At 37.6% G+C, this 22,547-nt stretch overlaps 2 protein-coding genes across 2 annotated transcripts in view; one reads left to right on the top strand and one right to left on the bottom strand.

Moving 5' to 3' along the window:
• Window positions 1-469: 469 nt before the first annotated feature.
• mpl (MPL proto-oncogene, thrombopoietin receptor) lies at window positions 470-10,976 on the top strand. Its single transcript, XM_037698059.1, has 12 exons — window positions 470-587; window positions 1,681-1,801; window positions 4,683-4,858; window positions 4,997-5,154; window positions 5,307-5,451; window positions 5,553-5,664; window positions 7,569-7,738; window positions 8,093-8,235; window positions 9,073-9,226; window positions 9,463-9,544; window positions 9,756-9,843; window positions 10,542-10,976. Exons 1-12 carry the CDS (start codon window positions 470-472, stop codon window positions 10,974-10,976), a joined length of 1,902 nt encoding a protein of 633 aa, XP_037553987.1.
• Window positions 10,977-17,325: 6,349 nt separating this feature from the next.
• ddah1 (dimethylarginine dimethylaminohydrolase 1) overlaps window positions 17,326-22,547 on the bottom strand; it is a 73,242-nt gene continuing 68,020 nt past the window's right edge. Inside the window, exon 7 of the mRNA XM_037674542.1 lies at window positions 17,326-17,646. Coding sequence (XP_037530470.1) covers window positions 17,530-17,646 — 117 coding nt within the window. The 3' untranslated portion in view covers window positions 17,326-17,529. The remainder of the gene's footprint in view (window positions 17,647-22,547) is intronic.

The following is a 22,547-nucleotide window of genomic DNA, read 5'->3' on the forward strand; positions in this document are numbered from 1 at the left end:
TTATTAAGTTTAAACCAAGTTTGTATTTTATCAAATTCTGTCTTAATCAATTCCAATATTGGATATGTATATATATATATATATATATATATATATATATATATACACACATACATACTGTATATATTTTGGAAGTAAGAATAATTTGCAAACCTGGCCAGTAAATTCAGACAGCTTCCAGACAGCTGCATTAGTATTTTTCTTGTTTTTAACTAAAACAAATACGACATTTTATAGTTCAATAACTCTCCAGAACGGCCTTCTTAGTGCCAACTTCTAAGATGCAAAATAATTAAAAAAAATAATAAAACACTTCCCTTTTTAAACACAACGTGCATTTTTGGCTCAACCCCTCAGCCCAGTTGAACCCTCCCCACAAGTCTGCTCCAAACTACTCATACACAAAAGACACAAATGTGGGCTGAGTTAAGAGCCAGGGGCGTCAGAGGACACAACAAAGCAGTTCACAATGTGTGGCCTTTGCAGGTGGAAGATGTTATTTATTGGCTTCTGGTTTCAAGCTTTTTTGTCAGGATCATGTGCTAATAATGGAAATATCTGGCGTGTCAGTCAGCTCTCGAATGAAGGTATGGAAGAAAATCTCTTTATTTTGGTTTGCTCATCCAACAATCCATTAACTATTGCCTTTACGGTGGCTGAGTGGTCAGACCAGTCGTCCTCCAATGCAAGAGTTGGGGGGTTCGATTCCATCAGCAGTCACATGCCGAAGTGTCCCTGGGCAAGACACTGAACCCCTCATTGCCTCTGATGTGTGCCCCATTGGTGTATGAATGTGATAAAGCACTGATTAATCTTTGTGTAGATATTGTAGAGTGCTGTATGAATGTGTAAATGAGGGCACAGGTAGTGTTGTAAAGTGATTGGAGTATCTTGATAAGAAAGGCGCTATATAAGTACAGTCCATTCTCCTCTCTGGGTCATGGGGGTTGTCGGTGCCTATATGTGCTCATGTACAGTTGAATAGGTTTCCCTTTGTTTACTTGAACAGCTGAAGTCCCTTTACTGTTAAAAATTATAATGAGCAAAAACAGCACAAAGTTGCTAAAATTGCTGTCTGTTTTTTTATACTCTAAAATACAGTTTATTTTTATTATTTTTATTAAGTTTAATTGTGGCTTTATACAAATGCATCCTGTTAAATGATTTGCAGTGTTTTCTTAGGTTTAACTGTTTTTAGGTGCTTTTTAAATATACATTTGTAAACTTGGATAACTGTTTAAATTTAGCTAAAACATTACATTAGTGGGGACAAAATTATATCTTATACTTTGTAGAAAACAAAGCTTACAGGAAGTTTATCTTTGCAAGGTAATAAACCATCAAAGCAAGTTTCTATGTTTTTGTGCACTCCAGAGATACTGGAATATATCACAGCTAATGAAAACAAAATACTTGTGCTAAAGGATTTTATACAACGTACAGTACTGTATTCTGTTACAACAGGAATATCTTACTATCAAATAGGATAAAATATCTTCAACCTAACCTGAGATTATTTGTTATTAGTTTAAAGAAATACTTTTTTTTTTTTTCTATTTTTGAAGCAAAGGTTGGTGGTTAAAAACAAACATACAAAAAAAAAAACTATTTTTTTTACATCATTACTAATAGTCCTGCTTGTTGTTTGTGTGTTATGTATGTTTGTCCTGTCTGGAGCAGATGTTCTGGTCCTGGAGGATGAGGAGAATCCTAAATGTTTCACTCGCACTGGAGGCGATTTCACGTGCTTTTTGGAGACCGCAGACAACAAAACTTTTGATTTCTTCTACAGTCTTTCAAAGTACGTTCATAAGAGGTTTAGAGATTTTTACTGTGACACAAAATGGATTCATGACAGATGAAAAAAAATACAACCTATTTTGGATCAAAAATATTAATAAAATAAATAATAAATAAACAAATAAATAATATTCCCTATCGGATCTTTGAAAAAGCAATAATAACTTTATATAAACAATAGCACAAACATTAGACCAACTGTAGCCCCTCTGAAAACACATTTTCTGCAGACCTGGAATTTTTAAATGTGTTTGAACACAAAAGCAAGACAGACAGTAATTATCTCAGAAATGCAACTGCTGTTCTGTAGCAATCTAGCATAATGGGGTTGTTTTCATTATTTAATCATGAGAAAAAGTATATTGTTACAAAATATTTAGGACAGTGCTAAATATGCTGCTTTGGTAAGTTAGGGTCAAAGTGCATGCTGCTTTCAGCTGCCACCCAAATCATCATGGTGAAGAGTGAGCTAAGCTGCAAGATGAAGCTCCCTGTTCACATGTCGGTCTAGATACCTTCCCTCACCTATGATCACAAACTCTAGAGACTGAATGAGCGAGATTGCGGATACAGGCAGTCCTTACGAGTTGGCTTTGCAGGGTAGCTGGTTTCTTTCTTAAACATAGGGTGAGAAGTTCAGTTATCTAGGAGAGAATAGAGTAGAGTCGCTGCTCCTCCACATCGAGAAGCTGAGACGGTTCAGAATTCTGGTTAGAATTCCCCCTGGACACATCCCTACAGACGTGTTCCAGGCATGTCCAACTGGAAGGAAACCCTGGGGAAGACACAGGACAAGAGAGATTACAGTATGTCTCTCTGCTGGCCGGGGAACACCTTGGAATCCTCCCAGAACAGCATGAAGAGGTGGCTGTGGAAAGAGATGTGTGGGCTTCCAAGCTCAAGCTGCTGCCCCCACAACATCAGAATGACTGAAAATAAAATAATTAAATTAAAAATCAAATGCTGCAATGGACAAGTCAAAGTCCAGATCTCATCTTAATGGAAATGCTGAGGCACAACTGAGGTAACATTGAAGGATGTGAAACAACAACAAAAAAATCCACAAGAGAAGCTCACACAAATGGGGATGCTCTTTATTGGTGCTGCAAAGAAGTTGTTCTAAGCATTTGTTTGATGAAGTGTGAATTGTTTTCCACACATCTTTTTTTATTAAATTCACAAGGTTACAATTGAAAGATTGTAAAAAAAAAAATACCACGAATGCAGAAATTATTAAATGACACACGAGTTACCATATATTGTTCAATTCATTTCAAATCAATTTATTTATATAGCGTCAATTCACAACAAAGATGTCTCGTGGCACTTTACAGAAACATTCACATACATAGAAAAGTCGTTGACTCTTCGCTGCATTGCAGTCTCCCATCCTGAGCAAGCACAATGGCAACAGTGGAAAGGAAAAACTCCCATTTAAAAGGAAGAAACCTCCAGCAGAACCAGGCTCAGGACAAGCGGCCATCTGCTTTGACCGGCTGGGTTTGAGAGGACAGGAAGGAGAGACAGACGAACACAGAATGGCAGGTCCAAATGTAGGTGCAGGTGAACCTGAAAGACAAAAACATGCCAAGGATATATATAAAAAAAAAAAAAAATACAAATATAAAACAGGTTGAGCAGAGTAAGTAAAGACAGTAGCAGAGTGAAGAAATGTGGTCAGTTTGTCCTCCAGCAGTCTAAACATATAGTATCATAACTAAGGGATAGCTCAGGAAACCCAAGCCAACCCTAACTATAGGATTTATCAAAAAGGGAAGTCTTAAGCCTAGTCTTAAAACTGGACAATGTGTCAGCCTCACGGATGGAAACTGGAAGTTGGTTCCACAAGAGAGGAGCCTGATAACTGAAAGCTCTGCCTCCCATTCTGTTTTTAAAAACTCTAGGAACCGCAAGTAAGCCTGCAGTCTGAGAGCGAAGTTCTCAGTTAGGAAAATAAGGAACAATAAGATCTGTAATATGTAATATAAGATGGAGCTAGGTTGTTGAGTTTTGTAGGTTAGAAGTAAGATTTGAATCATATTCTGAATTTGACAGGGAGCCAATGGAGAGAAGCTAAAACTAGAGAAATATGATCTCCCCTACTAACACCAGTTAAGATTCTGGAAGCAGCATTTTAGATCAGTTGAAGACTTTTTAAAGAAGTATTTGGACACCCAGATAGTAAATAATTGCAATAGTCCACCCTAGATGCGACAAATTCATGAACCAGTTTTTCTACATCATTTTTGGACAAGTTGTTTCTAATCTTAGTGAAATTGCACAGGTGGAAGAAAGTGTTTTTGGTAGCAGTTTTAATATGTGGGTTAAAAGACATGCCCTGATCAAAAATAACACCAAGATGTTTAACTTTACAACTGGAGGCCAAAGTAAAGCCATCCAGAGAATGTGAAAGACTGCAGAAGATCCTCAGGTCCAAAACCCACAACCTCTTTATTGTCTGAGTTTTAAAGCTTAAAATTAAGGGTCATCCAAGCTTTTATGCATTTAAAACATGATTGCAACTTAAGTAATTGAATTTATCCCATGCTGTTTAATAACTTTACTTAATGAAAACATATATAAAGTAAAGAGTACTGGTTCAAGTACTGAACCCTGAGGAACTCCATGACCAATTTTGGTGTTTGAAGAAGATTCATTATCTATATTTACAAACTGGAATCAATCAGATAAATATGATTTAAACCATTGTTTTTTATATATATATATTTTTAAACCTCAAGCTCCAGCTGCCTTTTTTGTCCTGCAGGCATCTCTGCTCAAACACTCCTGATTTAAATAAACACACCATTATCAAGCTTCTACATTTGTAATGATACTAATAAGTATTTCCTGTTCTGTTTTTATCCATTTTGATAATCAAGTGTGCCAAGAACAAGATGTGACATGTCTTTCCATGGAACAGAAGATGGAAGATTTCTGCATGTCTGCTCATTTCCCCAGAAACATGTCTATTTGCACACCAACATATTAATTCACGTGGTGGACCGCCCCAACAACACCGTCCGCTATAGTCGAATAGTGAGCGTGGAAGATCATTGTAAGCTATTTGTTTAACAAGATTTCATTCCTCATCAAATAATTGATGGAGATGAACTGTAACAAGCCTCTAGCTTGTCCTTTGTGTGATATTCTGGTCACCAAGTTCAATGTGTTCTGGATGTTTTAATTCTTTCAGATCTTTTGAAACCCCCTTTCAATGTATCTGTAAAGCCAAATGGCCACGTGGGGCAGCTGGATGTTTCCTGGGATGCAGAAGCCGTGGAACACATGGAGGAGGAAGACGAGTTCAGAATCCAATACTTCTCCAAGTCTTTTGGAAAAAAGACAACACAAGTACCATTATGTTTTATAATATTCATATTTATTTCTTTTACTTAAAATTCCACTTTTGAGATGCTATCGTGGCAACCTACATTTTACAGCAACTTAAAAAAAATATATTGATTCTTTAGTCAAATAGTTAAATGATATTTGTGTGATTTCAGGGAAAGAAGAAACACCTCCAGCTCTCTCTGGCACCAGGTGAGGAGGTCCAAGTCCAGGTTGCAGTGAAATTAGCCTTTTCATCAGATACTGGGCACTGGAGCAGGTGGTCCCAACCTGTGAGAGCCTCAGTTCCCCAAAGTGCAGGTACAAACAGGCTGAGAAAAGTGTTGCGTGTAAAAAGAGCAACGGAGAAGGAACTGATTCCTATAAATGAATCAAAATTATTTATGCTGTTTCTCTTTCAGATGAAATATCTCTTGGTTGCACCTTTGACCTGCAAAATGTTACCTGTCGCTGGAATGGAACTGCACACGGAGCAAAAAGCATCGACAAACTTTTCTACAAGATGAATTTTGGGTATAATAAAGCACGCTCTATATTTAGTCACTGATTTGATCATTTTAATTGAGCAGTTTGATGAATTTTCATCTTCCCATTTATCAAATTGAAACAAATGCAACATCAGAATATAAAAGTTACAAAAAACTAATTTGAAAATAATCTGTCATGCACATGTGGCTGATATGACTCAAAAGAAACAAAAATATTAATAAACGCAAGGTACACAAAGAGGGAGAGGCTGCAGTCTGTAGAATTAGAAAGTAATGTTTAAAGCTATATTTGTCTGCCTTGAGTTGTTTTAATTTTTATTTTAACCTCAGCATGATGTCACTCTTCCTCTGTGTGTGATCTGTGGGCTTCAGTAACACACAGTGACACACAGTGACACACAATAACACACACTATTTGTGTCATATTGAACCACCTTTACACCTTTGTAACTAATTTAGAAGCTGCTCAGAGGCTCAAGATTTCATTAAGATTCTGCATCTTGTTTGTCTAAATATTTCCTATTGCCTCCTGAATTTCCAATAATTTAATAACTCATCCTCAGGAGAGGCTTTATTCTCCATTTATAATACTGAAATCCTGTTTAGGATCCTAATTTGTCAGTGAGGAACTCAAACTGTCTAATGTATTCAACATAATGGTACTTCACCTAACAGTCACTAATGGTGTGCCACAAGGCTCAGTTTTAGGTCCCACTCTTTTTACAATTTATAAAAATAATGTAGGTCAAAACATTCCTGACACATCCTTGCATCTCTATGCTGATGACACTGTTGTCTATTGCCGAGCTAACACAGTTGCCAAGGTTTTCCAGCTTCTACACTCTGCATTTGACATCATGCAGTCAAACTTATTCCATCTCAAATTGAGAAAACCAAAGGGATGTTGTTTTTTAACAGAAAGTCAGTGCCAGCAACTCTCCCTCCTATCTCATCCATGCATGGTGTTCCTAACGAGTTTGTAGATTTTTACAAATAACTGGGAATTTTGGTAGATGCACATCTTTCTTTTAAACCACATATCGAAAACATGATAAAGAAACTGAAATTAAAACTAGTTTTCATTTCAGAAATAGATCTTGGTTAACTCTGAATGCCAGAAAACACCTTCTAACTGCTACCTTCATAGCGGCCTTTGTCTATGGTGATATTATTTACATGAATGCCCCTGCCAGATCCTTGCAGGTATTGGATGCTGTCTACAATGGCACGCTAAGATTCACAACAGGTTGTAACTACACTATCACTGCACTCTGTACTCAATGGTCAGTTGGTCATCATTATCTACTGTACACATAGACTCTCACACTGGTACATTTTCTTCTATAAATCTCTTCTTGGTCTGCTACCTTCTTATATGGCCTCACACATGTTATGCCGTCAGTGCAGTTATGCACTCTCAGTCCATCATTACCTGCAGCGTTCCCTCAGTGCAGACTGAACTTGGCAAAAAGGCATTTTCTTACTCTGCTCCTGCAACCTGGAACACCTTGCAACAGGAACTGAAGCTGTCCTCCTTAATTTATTTAAGGAGTTTCAAACATTTGATAATGTCAATGGAAAAATCAAAGCAAATATGTTATTGCTTTTAGTATTTCACCCTGTTTTACAGCACCCTGATTTATTGTTTTATACACTACTCTTTTAACTGCATTTTTACTGTAGTTTATTTTCATTACTGTTATTGTTGTATGTACTTTATATGTTCTGTCTAGAACAGGCCCCTCTTGTAAATGAGTCCTCGTGGCTCAATGAGGCTATCCTGTATAAATAAAGGTTGAATGAATGAATGAATATGATATATTCAAGGTCTTTTTTTTACTCATAACTGTACCATAACTTTTAGTTTTTTAATGTTTTGTTGGCATCAAATTGATAATCATGTGACATGAATCTTATGAACACTTGCAGGGAACCTTTGCAGTTGACTGAATGGGCCGAGTGTCTGCCTGATGGGAAAGTCAGCAACACGTGTTATTTCCACGGAGATAACTTAAAGAAAATAAAGATACAGCTCAGCAGAAATTCAGATTCAATCAACCGAACTTTCTTTAGTGAACCGTTGACGCTCAACAACCTGAGTGAGTGTTGTTCTCATTGTTAGATTCTTTTAAATTTTAGTTTGGGTTTGTAATTATGGGATAAAAGTGTCAACTTAATTTTTTTGTAATTCAGTTTCCAAACAACAACTACCGCTCTACTACAGAAAGTCATGATAATGGCACATTTATATTCACACATTAGATTTAACAAATGTAAAGTTAGGCAGTTTCAAAGTTGATATTTGCTCATGAACACTTTTTCCTGCATTTCTAACAGTTTTTTTTCTGCTTTTCTTATGCTGCTTCAATAATTACACCACCTTCTGTCATTCTAATTATCAAAAAGCTTTTATTTTGTAATTTTGTCAGTTTTTTTTTAAATATAATTAACAGTTAAAACAGTTCCACCACGCCACCTGAAAGGTGAGCTGAGGAAAGACAAGTTGTGTTTGGATTGGGAAGCTCCTCTTCTGTCTCTGTCGAGCCATCTGCAGTACGAAATTAACGTCCAGGTCAAAGGAGGCGAACGGTGGAGCGTAAGTTAAAGATACACCACCTATCATGTTCAGTGTGACTACAATAAAATATAAATAGCAATATATAATATAATAGCAATTTCTAATGTGAACATGAAACTATTTTTGTTGTTAATAACAGGACAATTGTATTTTGTTTGTAATCAAAATAATTGTGTGAATCAAAAACAAAAAAAAAAGTCTAAACAAATCTTATATAGTTAGTTTTGCAAAATGCATTCAATAAAAAGGTCAAAGTGAATTCATAAAAAGTTAACTAGCAGACATGACCTTTACATTTTTATTCATTAAAAAATAAATAATGCATATTACCGCTGTTCATTACTATCCAGTTAAAACTTTTATCAGATACTAAAAGTGTGTAAACTTATACGTGAATCAGCATTATGCTTTCATTCTTGAAGTAGACTTGTAACTTTGCCTTGGAAAATATGAACAATTTTATTGGACACAAACATGTAGGTCAGAAATAAACATTAGAATTTACTTATAACATATCCGATATGTTATAAGTAAATTCGATCACATAGATAGATTTAACATCGATCACAATGATTGTGATCGATGTTAAATCTAAAGCTTTTTGCTCCTTTTGTACAATTCTTCATCTTGCCACAAGATGGCGATAAAGCTGTTAATTTCCAAACCTTGAAATACCCATGAGGCATGCTGCATCCTTCCCAGCTAAAGTCAAGAAAAAATATGTCCCAACTTGTAATTTAGTACATATGGGGCATTAACACATTTATCAAATCAATACAGAGAAATCTTAAAACTAAGAAGCAAATAAATGAATGAATAAAATGACTAAATCAGTCTTTTTTACAATGTTTGCAGATGATAAAGGGCACCGACACTAACACGTGTGTGAAGGTCCTGTCTGGTTCCCAGTTCAGTGTTAAAATTAGAGCTAAACCAACTGGACCCATTTACTCAGGCTACTGGAGTGACTGGTCGGATGTGTTGACCGGTGAAACCGCAGCTGACACAGGTGAGCTGAAAGATTACATAAATAAATACAATTAAAAATCAATGGTGAAGATTTCCAAACTTATTATGTATGGGATTTTATTATATATGAACTCAAAGTTGCATAATTTCAGCAAATAAATTGATTTAGTTGATTTTATTAATACATTGTGTATTTATTTAAATCCATCCATGTATTTAAAAAGTTTGTCCTAAATGTACCTTACTGCCACCCTTACTGTGTGTGACTGTTTCCAGACTTGTTGCTCCTTTGGTATATCCTTGTCCCCCTGCTGACCATAGCCATCACCTTCATCTGCATTGTTTGTTATTTCCGCAGGTAATTCTTATTTTGTTTATTTCCAATTCATTCACAAAACTGGGATAACCGAAGAGTCATTCATCCATTTTTTTTCAGACAAAATACTTTTGTGTTTCCATGTTTTTGGATATTTTTGATGAAAATGATAAATCCTACTTTCCAAGTGACTAAACCGTTTAAATTTCATCCTCCGCAATTTAAATATCTGTTGTTTTGTGTGTGTTTAAAGCAAGCTCAAGCAGTATTTTTGGCCAGCAGTGCCCAATCTTGAAAAGGTTCTGCACGGCTTCCTGACAGACATCAACCAGCAGAAATGGGTGAATTCTTTGACAACAAAAATAAATGTGTTCACACATGCATTACACCTCAAAATATTCCATTAAAAACAGGGGTGGGCAACTATATTTTTTCCCCCAAAGGGCCAAATCAAAACTATTTAACGCAATAGAAGGGCTGCTTAGAGAATTGCAACATGAACTTTAATTAAGACACAAATTCTTTTAAAAAAAAAAAGTTTTTCACGCTTTTTCTTGTGACATAGTTGATAGATGCTCTATAAAAAATATGTCCCCCAAATACATTGAAGAGAAATAATTTCTATAATATGACTCGTGCGACAATATATTAATATACATATTGGGGTAAAAAAGTTATATATTTGAGTTTTTGGAGTCTTTAAGGTTCAGTCTAGTTCTAGAAACACAAATTAAAAAATAGCCTTATTCTAAAGGTTTTTATGTATCCAAGATGTTTAAGTTAAACTTCCTTAAATTTAATTCATAAACGTTTTCATCAACTTTTAAAAAAAAGTTGTTTTCTTTTCAATTAAGAGTTTTGGGGGACGGATGGAAATTGTCCAAAGGCCACTTTTGGCCCTCAAGCTGTTCGTTGACCATGTCTGCATTAAAATATTCATATTAATGATACACACTGATACTGTCACTGTACCAGTTTTCAGCTTCCTGTTGTATATAAATGTCAAAATTAAATATGACTTCCTGTCCTCACATTACAGGGTCCACCTGTCATGACTAAGCAGTGTTTTGAAGAAGCCACGTCATCAGTGGTAGAGGTCATGTCTGAAGGTGAGATTCCAGGATCAGAAAAGTCCTCAGAAGAATTTTCTGAACTCATGTCATCTGATGGACACTTCTCCACCCAAGATGGAGATCCTGGGACTGAAGTCCTACCAGACTATGTGACTCTGAACAAAGATCTGACTTTTATCTGCGATGGAGAAAACAGTTACGTTTATGAGCAGCTTCCAAAGAAAGAAGACCCTTATGTAGGAGACAGCTTCCTCCAAACATGCTGCACTGATGGTTCAGCAGGCAACAACTACGTCAACCATTTCTACCTAACTGTGTCCAAGTCTGCAGAAACGTTAAACAGTAAGGTCAATGCTGAAACTGCTCCAGGAAACAACTACGCCAACCTTCCCCGGAGATAAATCCACACCAGAGAATTTCTGAACAGGAATTCACTTTAAACCAATGCAACTCAGTGAATTCATGCTGGTGGTTATTAATATTATTAATATAACACTCTGGTTTCAGCAAAATAATGTTGCAGTGCAGTAAAACAGATATAAAGCTGCAGGTAAATCTATATTTTGAATAGACAATCAATAGAATAATTACTTTTTTAAAAGAATGCTCAGCTGAAGTTTTTAAGTACAGACATTAGCTAAAACATACAGATGTTGCTTTATTTTATTTTACTTTGGCTGATGCAGCAGAGGCTGTAAATAAGTATTTTTTTAATCAACAAGTTATTGACTGGATTGTACAGTTTCACCACACATGTAGTGTAAATTAATGCTATCCTACATTTATTTATCTTCATATAGGGATCGTTTTTGTTGTTTTTCAGTGGATGTTGGACTCACATGTGCTTAGTGCTCGCCGAGAGTTGTTTGCAGGCCTTTTTTAATTTTTTTATTTATTTTTTTTTACATTACCTACAGATATGAGCACCCTGGGTCAAACTACAGCAAGAAGTGTCAGTTTATATATTATTTATGTAGCATTAACATGGAAGATTAGCTAAAATGTAAGCAATAGATTTTGTGCTCTCTTATACGTGAACTGTAAATGACATTATCTACTGTTCTGGTTTTGCTATGTGCATTAATAATGAGCACATTTTTAATAGGCAATAAGAAATGAATCACAGTAAAAGTTGCCTCAAAGGTAAGACAACTAAAATGTTAACCTCTGTGTTTGATCTATGATGCTTTCCCTGTATGATTGTTTCAGGGTTTGTATTTTTTTTTTTACAATAAATGTAATAAAAAAAATTCTGTTTCGTATTCTAAAATGATGGAAACTTTAGAACTTTTGGTAAACAACTGACTCCCCTCAGGGCTGTGTGCTGAGCCCTCTCCTGTTCACTCTGCTCACGCATGACTGCGCACCTATCCATCCAGGGTGCCATATTGTAAAGTTTGCAGACGATACAGCGGTGGTGGGATGCATCACAAACAACGATGAGTCCATCCACAGGCAGGAGGTGGAACACCTGGAGAGATGGTGCAGGAAGCTCTACAATTTTGATTTGGAGTCAGACTCCCCACCATCACAGACATCTACACCTCCAGATGCAGGAAAAGGGCCACCTGCATCATGAAGGACCCCACTCATCCAGCACACACTTTTTCCCCCGCTCCCCTCAGGAAGGAGGTTGAGGAGCATTAAGTGTAGAACCATTAGACTGAGGAACAGCTTCTACCCTGAAGCTGTTACTCATGAATATCTAACCAGAATAATCACTGTGAAAAATCACATCACCTTGCTGCTGATCTGTTTCATGTTGCTGCTGATCTGTTTCATGTTGCTGCTGATCTGTTTCATGTTGCTGTGTTCATTCATCCTCATCTGCTCACACAGATGTTTGTGCTGCTGTTTGGCGTATTGTTTTTGTACTACTAGTGCTTAGTGTATTTCTATTTTTTTTTCTTAGTTCATAGCTTAGATCTTATTATGTTTTTATTTTACATTTTAATACTTGTGTTGGATGTAACTGGGACCCCGTGCACACAATTTCGTTTCACCACATGTACCGCATGTGGTGCAAATGACAAATAAAGAAACTATGGCTCTGACTAAATAACACACAAGACACCCCAACAGTGTTTTCATTGTTGCTGATTATCAAGCAACAGGGATTGTTTAATATATATTTTTTTTTTTTTTTTTTTGTTTGTTTGTTTTATTTTTTTGCCTCACAGACATCCCATGAATAATAAACTTTCTTACAAGCAGGCCAGAGATTACTGGTCAAAAATAACATTGTTTTTACTCTCGCCACCTCAGCTGGTGCTCCACAGGGCTGCATCCTCTCACCCCTTCTCTTCAGGTTTTACACTGAGAACTGCAGGTCCATTCAGTCATGTATGGTGACACAATCCTCCTGAGTCTGCTCTCAGGTCCCATACAGCATCACAGCTCGGCTCTACTCAGGAAATTGAGAACATGTTGTAGGGCGGAAATCACTTTTTAAACTTTTAAACTTTAAATGAAAGTCTTCCCCAAAATTATTCACTGCCCTGTTTGAGCACCCCCCTTATGTGATCAACGGACTGCTAAATCAGCTCAGACGTTGTTATGACCATTTTGATTTTTTATTTATTTATTTTCTTGTGGTATTTTAGTGTTTTCCGTGAGCATTGAGACTCCATTGCTGTACCTTGTGGAAATCAAAGGAGGAAGGTAACTTTTGTCATTAGGGCTGTCCAGCAAGTGTACATGGCACTTCTTGACTTAATAGTTGTTTTATTTCCTATAGTTTATGTTTTTTTTGTTTTTTTTTTTACAATTACACTTTAACGTTAAACTTTAGACTGTTAAAGCAGCTACATTTTGTCTGTTCAAAAAGCATCTTTAAGTTGAGTAACCTGATTTGAATTGATTTTATCTGCTGAATTTACATGAGTTACCACTAGGGGACAGTAGAGATCAAACTGACAGTCGAGATAACAATTGAAAGTGAGACAAAGTCTAGGAGTTATTTTACAGGTTGATCAGCATCCATCCATCCATCATATTTTACCCGCTTTTTCCTTTTCAGCTTGTGGGGGTCACTAGTGCCCATGTCCAGCTATCACTGTGCAAGAGGCGGGGTACACCCTGGACAGGTCTCCTCCAGTCCATCACAGGAACACTTATAGACAAACAACCATTCACTCTCTCACTCACACCTAGGGACAATTTAGAGTTACCAATTAGCCTAACATGCATGTTTTTGGTCTGTGCTGGAGTACCTGGAGAAAACCCACACATGCATGGAGAGAACATGCAAACTCCACCGAGGTCGGCCCCCAGGCCAGGATTTGTACCTGGACGACCTGCTCGCTGAGAGGCAGCAGCTCTACCAACTGTGCCACCGTGCTGCCATTGATCAGCATCAAATCATGATTTAAAGCCTTGTACTTTTGGCCTGCCCTGTCCATATATGGATTAAATACATAAAAGTTGAGAGATAAAATGTTAATTAAAACATAATCTCCATAGTACAGCTAATCAATAACAAAAGTCCACAACACAGACAAATGATAGAGGTTAGTTTATTGACAAAAGTGAATTAAATGCTCAATTGAAGTTTATTCAATAATTTATATTCACATTTTAGATGAAAATAAGTGACCTGAGATGGAACAAACGTGACTCGTAACTTTTTAGGAGGATGAGGTATGGCAATAAAATATAAGACCTTTAAAATAAACTGTTATTTGCAATTTACCAATCAGAATCCAAAGAAGGCATCAATGTTTTAACAATATTTTTATGTGTGGGGGGAAGAAGTTTTACTTATTTATTTATTTATTTTAAAGGGGCATTAGTCATTCTTAAACCAAATGTTTAAGTGTTTAATGTGATCCCCAGCTGCAGATAAAGCATTATAATAAAAACTGGCTTCTGTAACTACTGAATGCAATCACACAGTTCATCGGAATCACAGTGTTTGTATGATGTCACCACTAGAAATGAACTCCAATGCTCCCTATGAGGCAATAGGTGAGGATGGGAGAAAATGAGGCAGGCCGAAGGAGAAAATTTTAAAGCGTCTGTGTTTACTGACAAACGAGCTTTTCCTCCCGACATGAATTCTTTCCATGTTCCATCACTGCCCACTCGCACATACACTAATGTCTATGGAGGGAGGTTGAGTCACCTCATGATGTAATTTCCTCAACTTTCACTTACAGTTGTACAGAAAAGCAACATGGTTTCAGAGGTGATGGGAGTACTGGTTGTACTATATTGTAAAACGTGTTTAGAATCCAACAGGACCAAAAGTCCTGCTGGATCCTGCTGAATAGAGTGTGTCATGTAAAAATCTGCCATAAAAAAAACAAACTGTAAACAACAAAACAGGCAGAACTACCGCATTTTGCACCGTACACATCGCACCACCATATAAGTCACATCAGTCCAAATATGTCTAATAAAGTGGGGAAAAAAATAAATATGTTGCTTCGCCATATAGGTCACATCTATTGAGTGTCACCGCTGACAACCAGGAAATGTGGGTCGGTGTTGTTCCAGAAATCGATTGGCTGCCAAATGGTGGCTGCAGAAGCGTGCATGGGAGGACTTTAACAATAATTTAACAAGACTAACACTTAAAAACAATTATATAATTGCTCAAAATTATAGCAAAGTACGCAGCACGGTGGCACAACTGGTAGAGCTGCTGCCTCTCAGTGAGCAGGTCCCTGGCTCAAATCCCGGTCCGGGGGCCTTCTGGGTGGAGTTTGCATGTTCTCTCCGTGCATGCGTGGGTTTCCTCCGGGTGCTCCGGTTTCCTCCCACAGACCAAAACCATGCATGTTAGGCTGATTGACAACCCTAAATTGTCCCTAGGTGTGAGTGAGAGAGTGAATGGTTATTTGTCTCGTTTGTCTCTATGTGGCCCTGTGATGGACTTGCGACCCGTCCAGGGTGTACCCCGCCCCTCGCACAGTGATTGCAGGACATGGGCACCGGCGACCCCCGTGACCCAAAAATGGAAGAAGCGTTTAAAAGATAATGGATGGATGGATGGATATAGCAAAGGTGAGTCTCAGTCTAATTTTTCCTTAATAAATGCACTTTGACGGTCAAATCAGCTGCATTTCAAAACCCGATACGCAGAAGCAGGAGCGCAGAGGGACGACCCGCTGTGCATTTATTTGAAATTTAACAAGATAACCACCTAAAAACAATTATTTGTTTGCTCAACATTATAGTAAAGGTGTGTCTCAGTTGAACTTTTACTTAATAAATGCACTTCAGTGGTCAAATTAGCTGCATTTCATCGGAGCAGCGCAGCGAAACGAAACAGATTTATGGTTGCTCCAGGCATGATCCCAAAGCTGGGCAAAAGTGGCAGTCGACGGCAAACCGATTGTGTCATTAATAGCCACTTTTACCTATTACATGACACAACGGCATGCCATACCACTCAAGTGCCATCTAGCGGCTGAAAATGGTAGTGTTCAATGTTTTCAATGTCAGAATGAATGAAAACGGTCACATCTCAGCCAAATGTTGGTTTATAAATATGGGGAAAAAACCATTAAAAAGTTGCTTCGGTGTATAAGTCGCAGGGCATGCAAATTATGAAGAAAAAAAAACTGTGACTTACAGGCCGGAAAATATGGTAATAGTTTTAAGGGAAAACGGAGTACCTTCAGAGATTCAGCAGGAGTAGGGTCTTTGATTTTCTGCAAAGGCACTGTCTATTACCAGAAGAAGCGTGAACGTGTTTAAATAAACGTCTAATTTATCTTTGTCTAAAAATCACAGCTGATCACTACCTCAATGGGGCTTGGCACATGTTCATAAATAATCTTTCCAGATATATATTTTTAAACTTTTTATTTATTTATTATTTTTGCACTTCTACTAATCAGAAGATGCAAAACTGCTACAACCATCTATGGTTCTTTTAACGTCACTTGGCAGCATTTAAAGATCAAGAAGAAGAAAAGGTCTGCCCTCAGACCTCAGCAGTGATTCTTAAAAACAGTGACTCAGGTTTAAATGGATAAACTTTTTACATGAATCACAAATTGGATGATTACAAGAGAAAACTGTCCAGTTTGTCTTTAATTATTAATAGATAAATCAAAACAATCCAACAGCTACATTTAGCTACATATTTCAAAATGTTATTCAGCAGCAATAGTAACAAAAACATTATATGTTTTAATTTAAAAGTGTAAACTAATCAATGTATTGTTTTACATACACCTTGGTTTAGAATACAGATCTTGATACATTAAGTTTCACTGTTTTTTTGGCACAAAATTTAAAAAAAGATACTAAATCACAGTTAAATGGTGCATGTAAACATTGTGAACCAAATTAATCACATTTTTTTTGTCCTTTATTTCAGAAATGAATAATTCTGCAGTACAATCTTGGCAATGTATTAATAATGTAACAAAGTATTTATTATATGGACCCAGCTGGTCCTTTAAGCTCAGTGCTGTTTTCTGGATGGGTTGGAAACACTTAACTCTGTTTGGTCCCAGAAGCTCAAAATTCTCTGAAAGTCAAAGACTCAGCATGGCATTCTGTTCTGAAAACAGATCCCCCATATTCAGAAAAATAAAATAAAATCCTAATATGATGTAAACAAAAGGAGCCCACACTGTTTGAATCCAGGACCAAACAAATGGAAACAATTATTATACTTGTAAATTATTATTTTGTCTCAAAATTTTGTCAGAATATTGTTAAAATCTAAATTTGACCAACATTCTACTGATTTGAATGTTTATATATTATTTATTTTTATAAAAAACTTTACTATTTGTCAATTAGATACATTAATAACAAACATTACCTTTATATTACAAATTGCTGAAACAATCCGAATGTTTTATTTTAGCTATTTTTCTCTCCCAAAGCAACATGGGCTATTTTTTAAGAGCAATGTAATTTAATTACTTGAGATCCACAGTGACCAGACTCACTGCAGGGTCTGCAGCTCTGATGGGCAGCTGTGGAGCGTGATCAGACGTTGGCCTTCTTGTTGATGAGAACAGAGCAACATGTGAGGCAGCCATCCACTTTGACCTTTTCCATGTTGGACACTGGAATCAACATGTGGTCCTTCAGCTTGTCAAACACCTGCGAGACAAACATGCAAGATTGTCAATGCAAACTCTCACCTTAAAACTTACTTTTATTGTCTTTTTTCTGTTAAAATGAGAATATGACACTTCTTGCATTTTAATTTAGGCATGAGAGTTATGTTTATTTGTGAGTCTGCATTTTTAGATTAAACAAGCATAAAATATAATTTTAGACAATACCAGTTTAACTATTGCAATTTGCTACAGAAGCTGAAACTGAGTTGTTAATCCTTAAAGTTAACTAGATAAAAGGGATATCTAAAATCTAAAGGTAGCAGAATGGTAGCAAACTACCATTTACCATTAAAAGCAGCATGAGCGGACAAAAATGAAGCTAATGTGGTAAAACAATATTCACAAGGAACAATGTTTTTGAAATAATTGAAGAGGTCTCTGTGCATTTTTATGTGGAAGATATTTGTAAATATAAAATGTGAAAAATATAAAAGCTACAAAAACTAAAAGTCATAGCACCTGTAGTGTGAGTGAGTTGAAAGTTTTAATACATGAATGACTAAAATGATTTTGAGATTTAATGACATCTAGTGGTCAAGTTGCAGACTGCAACGTCTTCAATCTAATATCTATATAGTGTATATGTAAATGGTAAATGGTAAATGGAGCTTACTTCTATAGCGCCTTCCAGCCCCCTATGAGGGGCCCCAAGGCGCTTTACAGTACCAGCCATCCACCCATTCACACGCACATTCATACACCGGTGGCGGTAGGCTGCCATGCAAGGCGCCATCCAGTCCCACCGGGAGCAACTCGGGGTTAAGTGTCTTGCCCAGGGACACAACGGCACATGGTGTGGGAAGTCGGGATTCGAACCTCCAACCTTCCGATCAGAGGTCGGCTGCCACTACCACTGCACCACGGCCGCCCATGTATGTATATATATATATATATGAAATAAACAAATAGCACATAAACATAAAGTTGGCTGCAAAAATGCAAAAACTTAAAATAATGTGGACTACGAATCATACTACTGTACTGTGAATGTTTTTATATTTATGCTTAGATATCTTGCTAAAACTATTGGCATACTTTACATTGGTTTTGATACCAAATAACTTAAAGATTAGTGTTTTCACAGATTAGTTTCATTGAAAAAATAATTTATTACTTTTTTGATTTTACAAAATAAATATTTTTGCTTTCAGAAGTATGTAAACTGACTAAACTGAGGCCTGCACACTTTAGTCTTTAAAGTCCAGTTTATCAGTGGTATCAATCCCTGCAGAGATAAACTAAGTATGAAGCAAGATAACAAGCACTGAATGTTTCCTTGTTTCCTAGCAAAATATAAACAAGTAGGTATACATTTGTAAATAAGAAAAGACGAAAAGAAATGGAGTGAGAATCATTACAACATCCCCACAAGACCCTTGTAAAGAAGTGTGTCACCCTGTGGATATTTTCCAAAAGAAAACAACTCTTTTCCTACTGCACTTCCAAATCAGGGCTTTTTTCTTCTTTTTAAACTCTCACTTCAACTCTCTTGTGATAGCAAGTGAGGCCTTAAATCACAGCCGCAGGGACCAACTAAACACTTTATGCAAACTGATGCAACATGACCAACAAAGCTTCTGTTGATGCCTGTCTTAGAGCATCACTTTTAAGAGCATAACTCAGTTCTTCTCTGCTCAGGGCATATTGTGTAATGCAGGACTGCAAGCCAAAGTTCTCCCAATACGACTGAAACAATGGCACTCCCCTTTATATAACAGTACTCTAAAACTATGGTGATAATACAGGTTTCCACAAAGTTCTCACAATACTCTTTTTCAAGTAATCGCAGAATTATCCGTCCATGTGTTGATTTGCAGTCTGGGCTCAAACCAAATGTCTAGTCATGGTAGTGGTGTGATGCACGTCACTGGTGACAAACTTAGCAGTAAGGTCTAAAATGTGTACCAGATGTTTACAGAAGCATGCTGACATTTAGCATTTTGACACTTGCAAACCGGACTTTCCATCTCCCAGTACTTTCCAGGGCTTTGAGATTGAGGAAAACATTTTGTTACATAAACTAATACTAAACCAAAGCAGTTGATGGTTTCTTGCACATGAAACAGTCAAATAGTTAAAAATTTAAATGGTTTTTACGTTTGTTGTCATGCCTTTCTATATGGGACAATGCAAACCTGAAAATATACAAATAACTAGAATCCTGTACTGGAAATTGGCTTAGCACAGCATCTTCTCATCTTCATGCAAACCTCAATAAAAGATAAGTATGCTATGAAACAATGTATTATCATATATATACCTGCTACTACATTGTTTCCCATTAAATAATCTGATAGCAGCTGGCAGAAAACACTTCCTGCAACAATTCAGTCCTGGTTCGAGGCTGGATCAGCCTATGACTGAAGGTGCCAAGTTGGAGCATGCCAAGAGTATTGGAGAGGGCTATCCAAAATGGACACAATACACAGTCATTGAACTGTGTTCTGTTCTGACCTAACAAATAACATACATAGAACTGATGTTCTTTATCAATTTGTTGGTCATGCTTGCACTTGTGTGTGCATCTTCACCACTAAACAACAAAGACATGAGTGCTGGTCACCAGTCTGGTAGAAGGTGCACAGGAGGAACTTCATAAGGTTGAACATTTACCAGCCATCTGATGAAGTGTGGTCTACTCTGACTTGTCTTGTAGAAGGTGTCCGGATGCATGGACCATCCCAGCTTGCTGCCCAGCAGTACCCCAAGGCATCTGTCACTATAAACCCTGTTCCACCACTGTTCCTTGCATGGTGTGGAACATGATCTGGAACAGGCATCCTCTTCCTAAAATCCACAACTATTTATTTAGCTTTTGAGATGAGTTTTAAATGGCTTTGGTAGCTTCAGTGTGTGTAACGACTTCCGGGGGGGGGGGGGGGGGGTGTCAATTTGTACTTTGAGTGAGAATAAAAACATTTGGCGTCTTTAAAGTCAAGAAGATTGGGAAATAGGAAAAAAAATACTGTTTACAATTATTGGTCTAGGGATGAGAATCAGCACTTCCAAATCTGAGGCCATGGTCCTCAGTTGGAAAAGGGTATAATGCTCTCTTCAGGTCAAGGGTGAGGTTCTGCCACAAGTGGAGGAGCTTTTGTTAACAAGCGACAGAAGAATGGAGCGTGAGATTGACAGATGGATTGGTGCAGCGCCTGCAGTATTGTGGACTCTGTGCCAATCTGTTGCGGTAAAGAGGGAGCTGAGCTGTAATGCAAAGCTCTCTGTTTACTGGTCGTCTACGTTCCTACCCTCACATATGGTCACGAACTCTGGGTATTGACCGGAAGAATGAGATTACGGATACAAGCGTTTGAAATTAGTTTCCTCTGCAGGGTAGCTTGACTCTCCCTTAGAGAGAGGGTGAGAAGTTCAGTTATCCGGGAGAGACTCAGAGTAGAACCACTACTCCTCCACACCTAAAGGAGCCAGTTGAGACGGTCCGGGCATCTGGTAAGGATGTGCCCTGGGCACCTCCCCTGGGAGGTGCTTCAGGCATGTCCAACTGGGAGGAGATCCCAGGGAAGACCCAGGGCATGCTGGAGAGACTATGTCTCTCGGAGGCCTGGGAATGCCTTGGGATCCTCCCAGAGGAGCTTGGAAGAGGTGGCTGTGGAAAGAGATGTCTGGGTCTCCCTGCCCCCGCAACCCGACTTGGGAGTAAGTGTAAGATGATGGATGGATGGATGGAATTCTTGGTCTAGACTAGTTTAGTTCATTACTGGAACTAAAGTCTTTAGCATAGGGTATATAATGAGTAGGGTAAGTGAAGAAAAGTTGAGCTTTCACATGTACAACTCTCCAAACACAACATCAGTAAATCCTCTACCCTTTATTGCACCTTTGAATCCAAAGAGACATTTCTTTTAATCATTTTTAGCCTTGGCCTCATTAGTGTGTTCAAGATTTATGTGTTGGGTCAGGATGACATGGTCCAACACAGTAAAGACTGCCATATTTCACTAGATTTATTTCTCCTCCAAAAAGAACCCTCCAAAGCCATCACCATGCTCTGTTTCCACCCCATCCGACTCCACAAATCCTCTCTCATGACCCCCTGCCTTTGTTTGTGTAGTTCTCTTATGTAACTTCATGAGCAGCTAAAAATAGACCGGAGGTCAGGACAGACAGTGTTTGGAGTTGAAGAGTGGTAGATGTCTTGCAGCGTCTCGGTGATTATGCTCACAAATCTCTACAGCTCACAGGAAGAGCAACCAAGAATTTCCCCTGGGAAACATGAACCAAATCCAGACCTACTGTGCGAGACGTGACAGTCTGCTCGGATAATTCAGTCCCTGCTGTTTCACAGCATGCCTTGTGTTCTTATTATTTTTTCCACTTTAAATTACAATTCCTTACATGCTGGGTCATGACCAAACCTGGGTTTCAGGATATTTTTTTTTTATGTGTTTGAACCACGCAAGTGAAAGTCATTTAAAAAATAAACATACATTTCTCAAAAATAGCTCCAACGGTCCTGTTAATAAAGTGCTCCCAGCACGATATACATAAATAGATTCTATCATGCTCAAGTTAAACTCTCTCAGTTATTCTTTCTGAGGGAAAAAGAGACTTCTTTTAGGTCCAAAGACACCTCATTTTGTGAATTCTTCCTTCTAAAAATAGCTGGCAGGAACTATGGCTTTAACCACAGAGTACATTTTGAGGTTTGAGCACTGTCTCTGCAGTTTGAACGTTGCCAGGTTTAACCTTGTGAGAACTATTTAGGCTTGTTGTTTTGGAGTCATCCCAAAACAGCAAAATAGCACAGCTACTGCTCAGTCTGTCCAAACCCCAGCAGACAAACAGACAGTATCACATCATTCATGTCAAGCAGTGATAAAATATGTCATAGGTCAAGAGGCAGTTTAAAACAGAATTTTA

The sequence above is a fragment of the Nematolebias whitei genome, chromosome 3, assembly GCF_014905685.2.
Source record: "Nematolebias whitei isolate Nwh7 chromosome 3, NemWhi1, whole genome shotgun sequence".
Lineage (NCBI taxonomy): Eukaryota > Metazoa > Chordata > Actinopteri > Cyprinodontiformes > Rivulidae > Nematolebias > Nematolebias whitei.

Coding starts and splice junctions, on each gene's coding strand:
- mpl (XM_037698059.1), top strand. CDS start 470: ATGTGTGGCCTTTGCAGGTGGAAGATGTTATTTATTGGCTTCTGGTTT. Junction 1,802..4,682: donor TTCTTCTACAGTCTTTCAAA/GTACGTTCATAA, acceptor TTGATAATCAAG/TGTGCCAAGAACAAGATGTG. Junction 5,155..5,306: donor TTGGAAAAAAGACAACACAA/GTACCATTATGT, acceptor GTGTGATTTCAG/GGAAAGAAGAAACACCTCCA.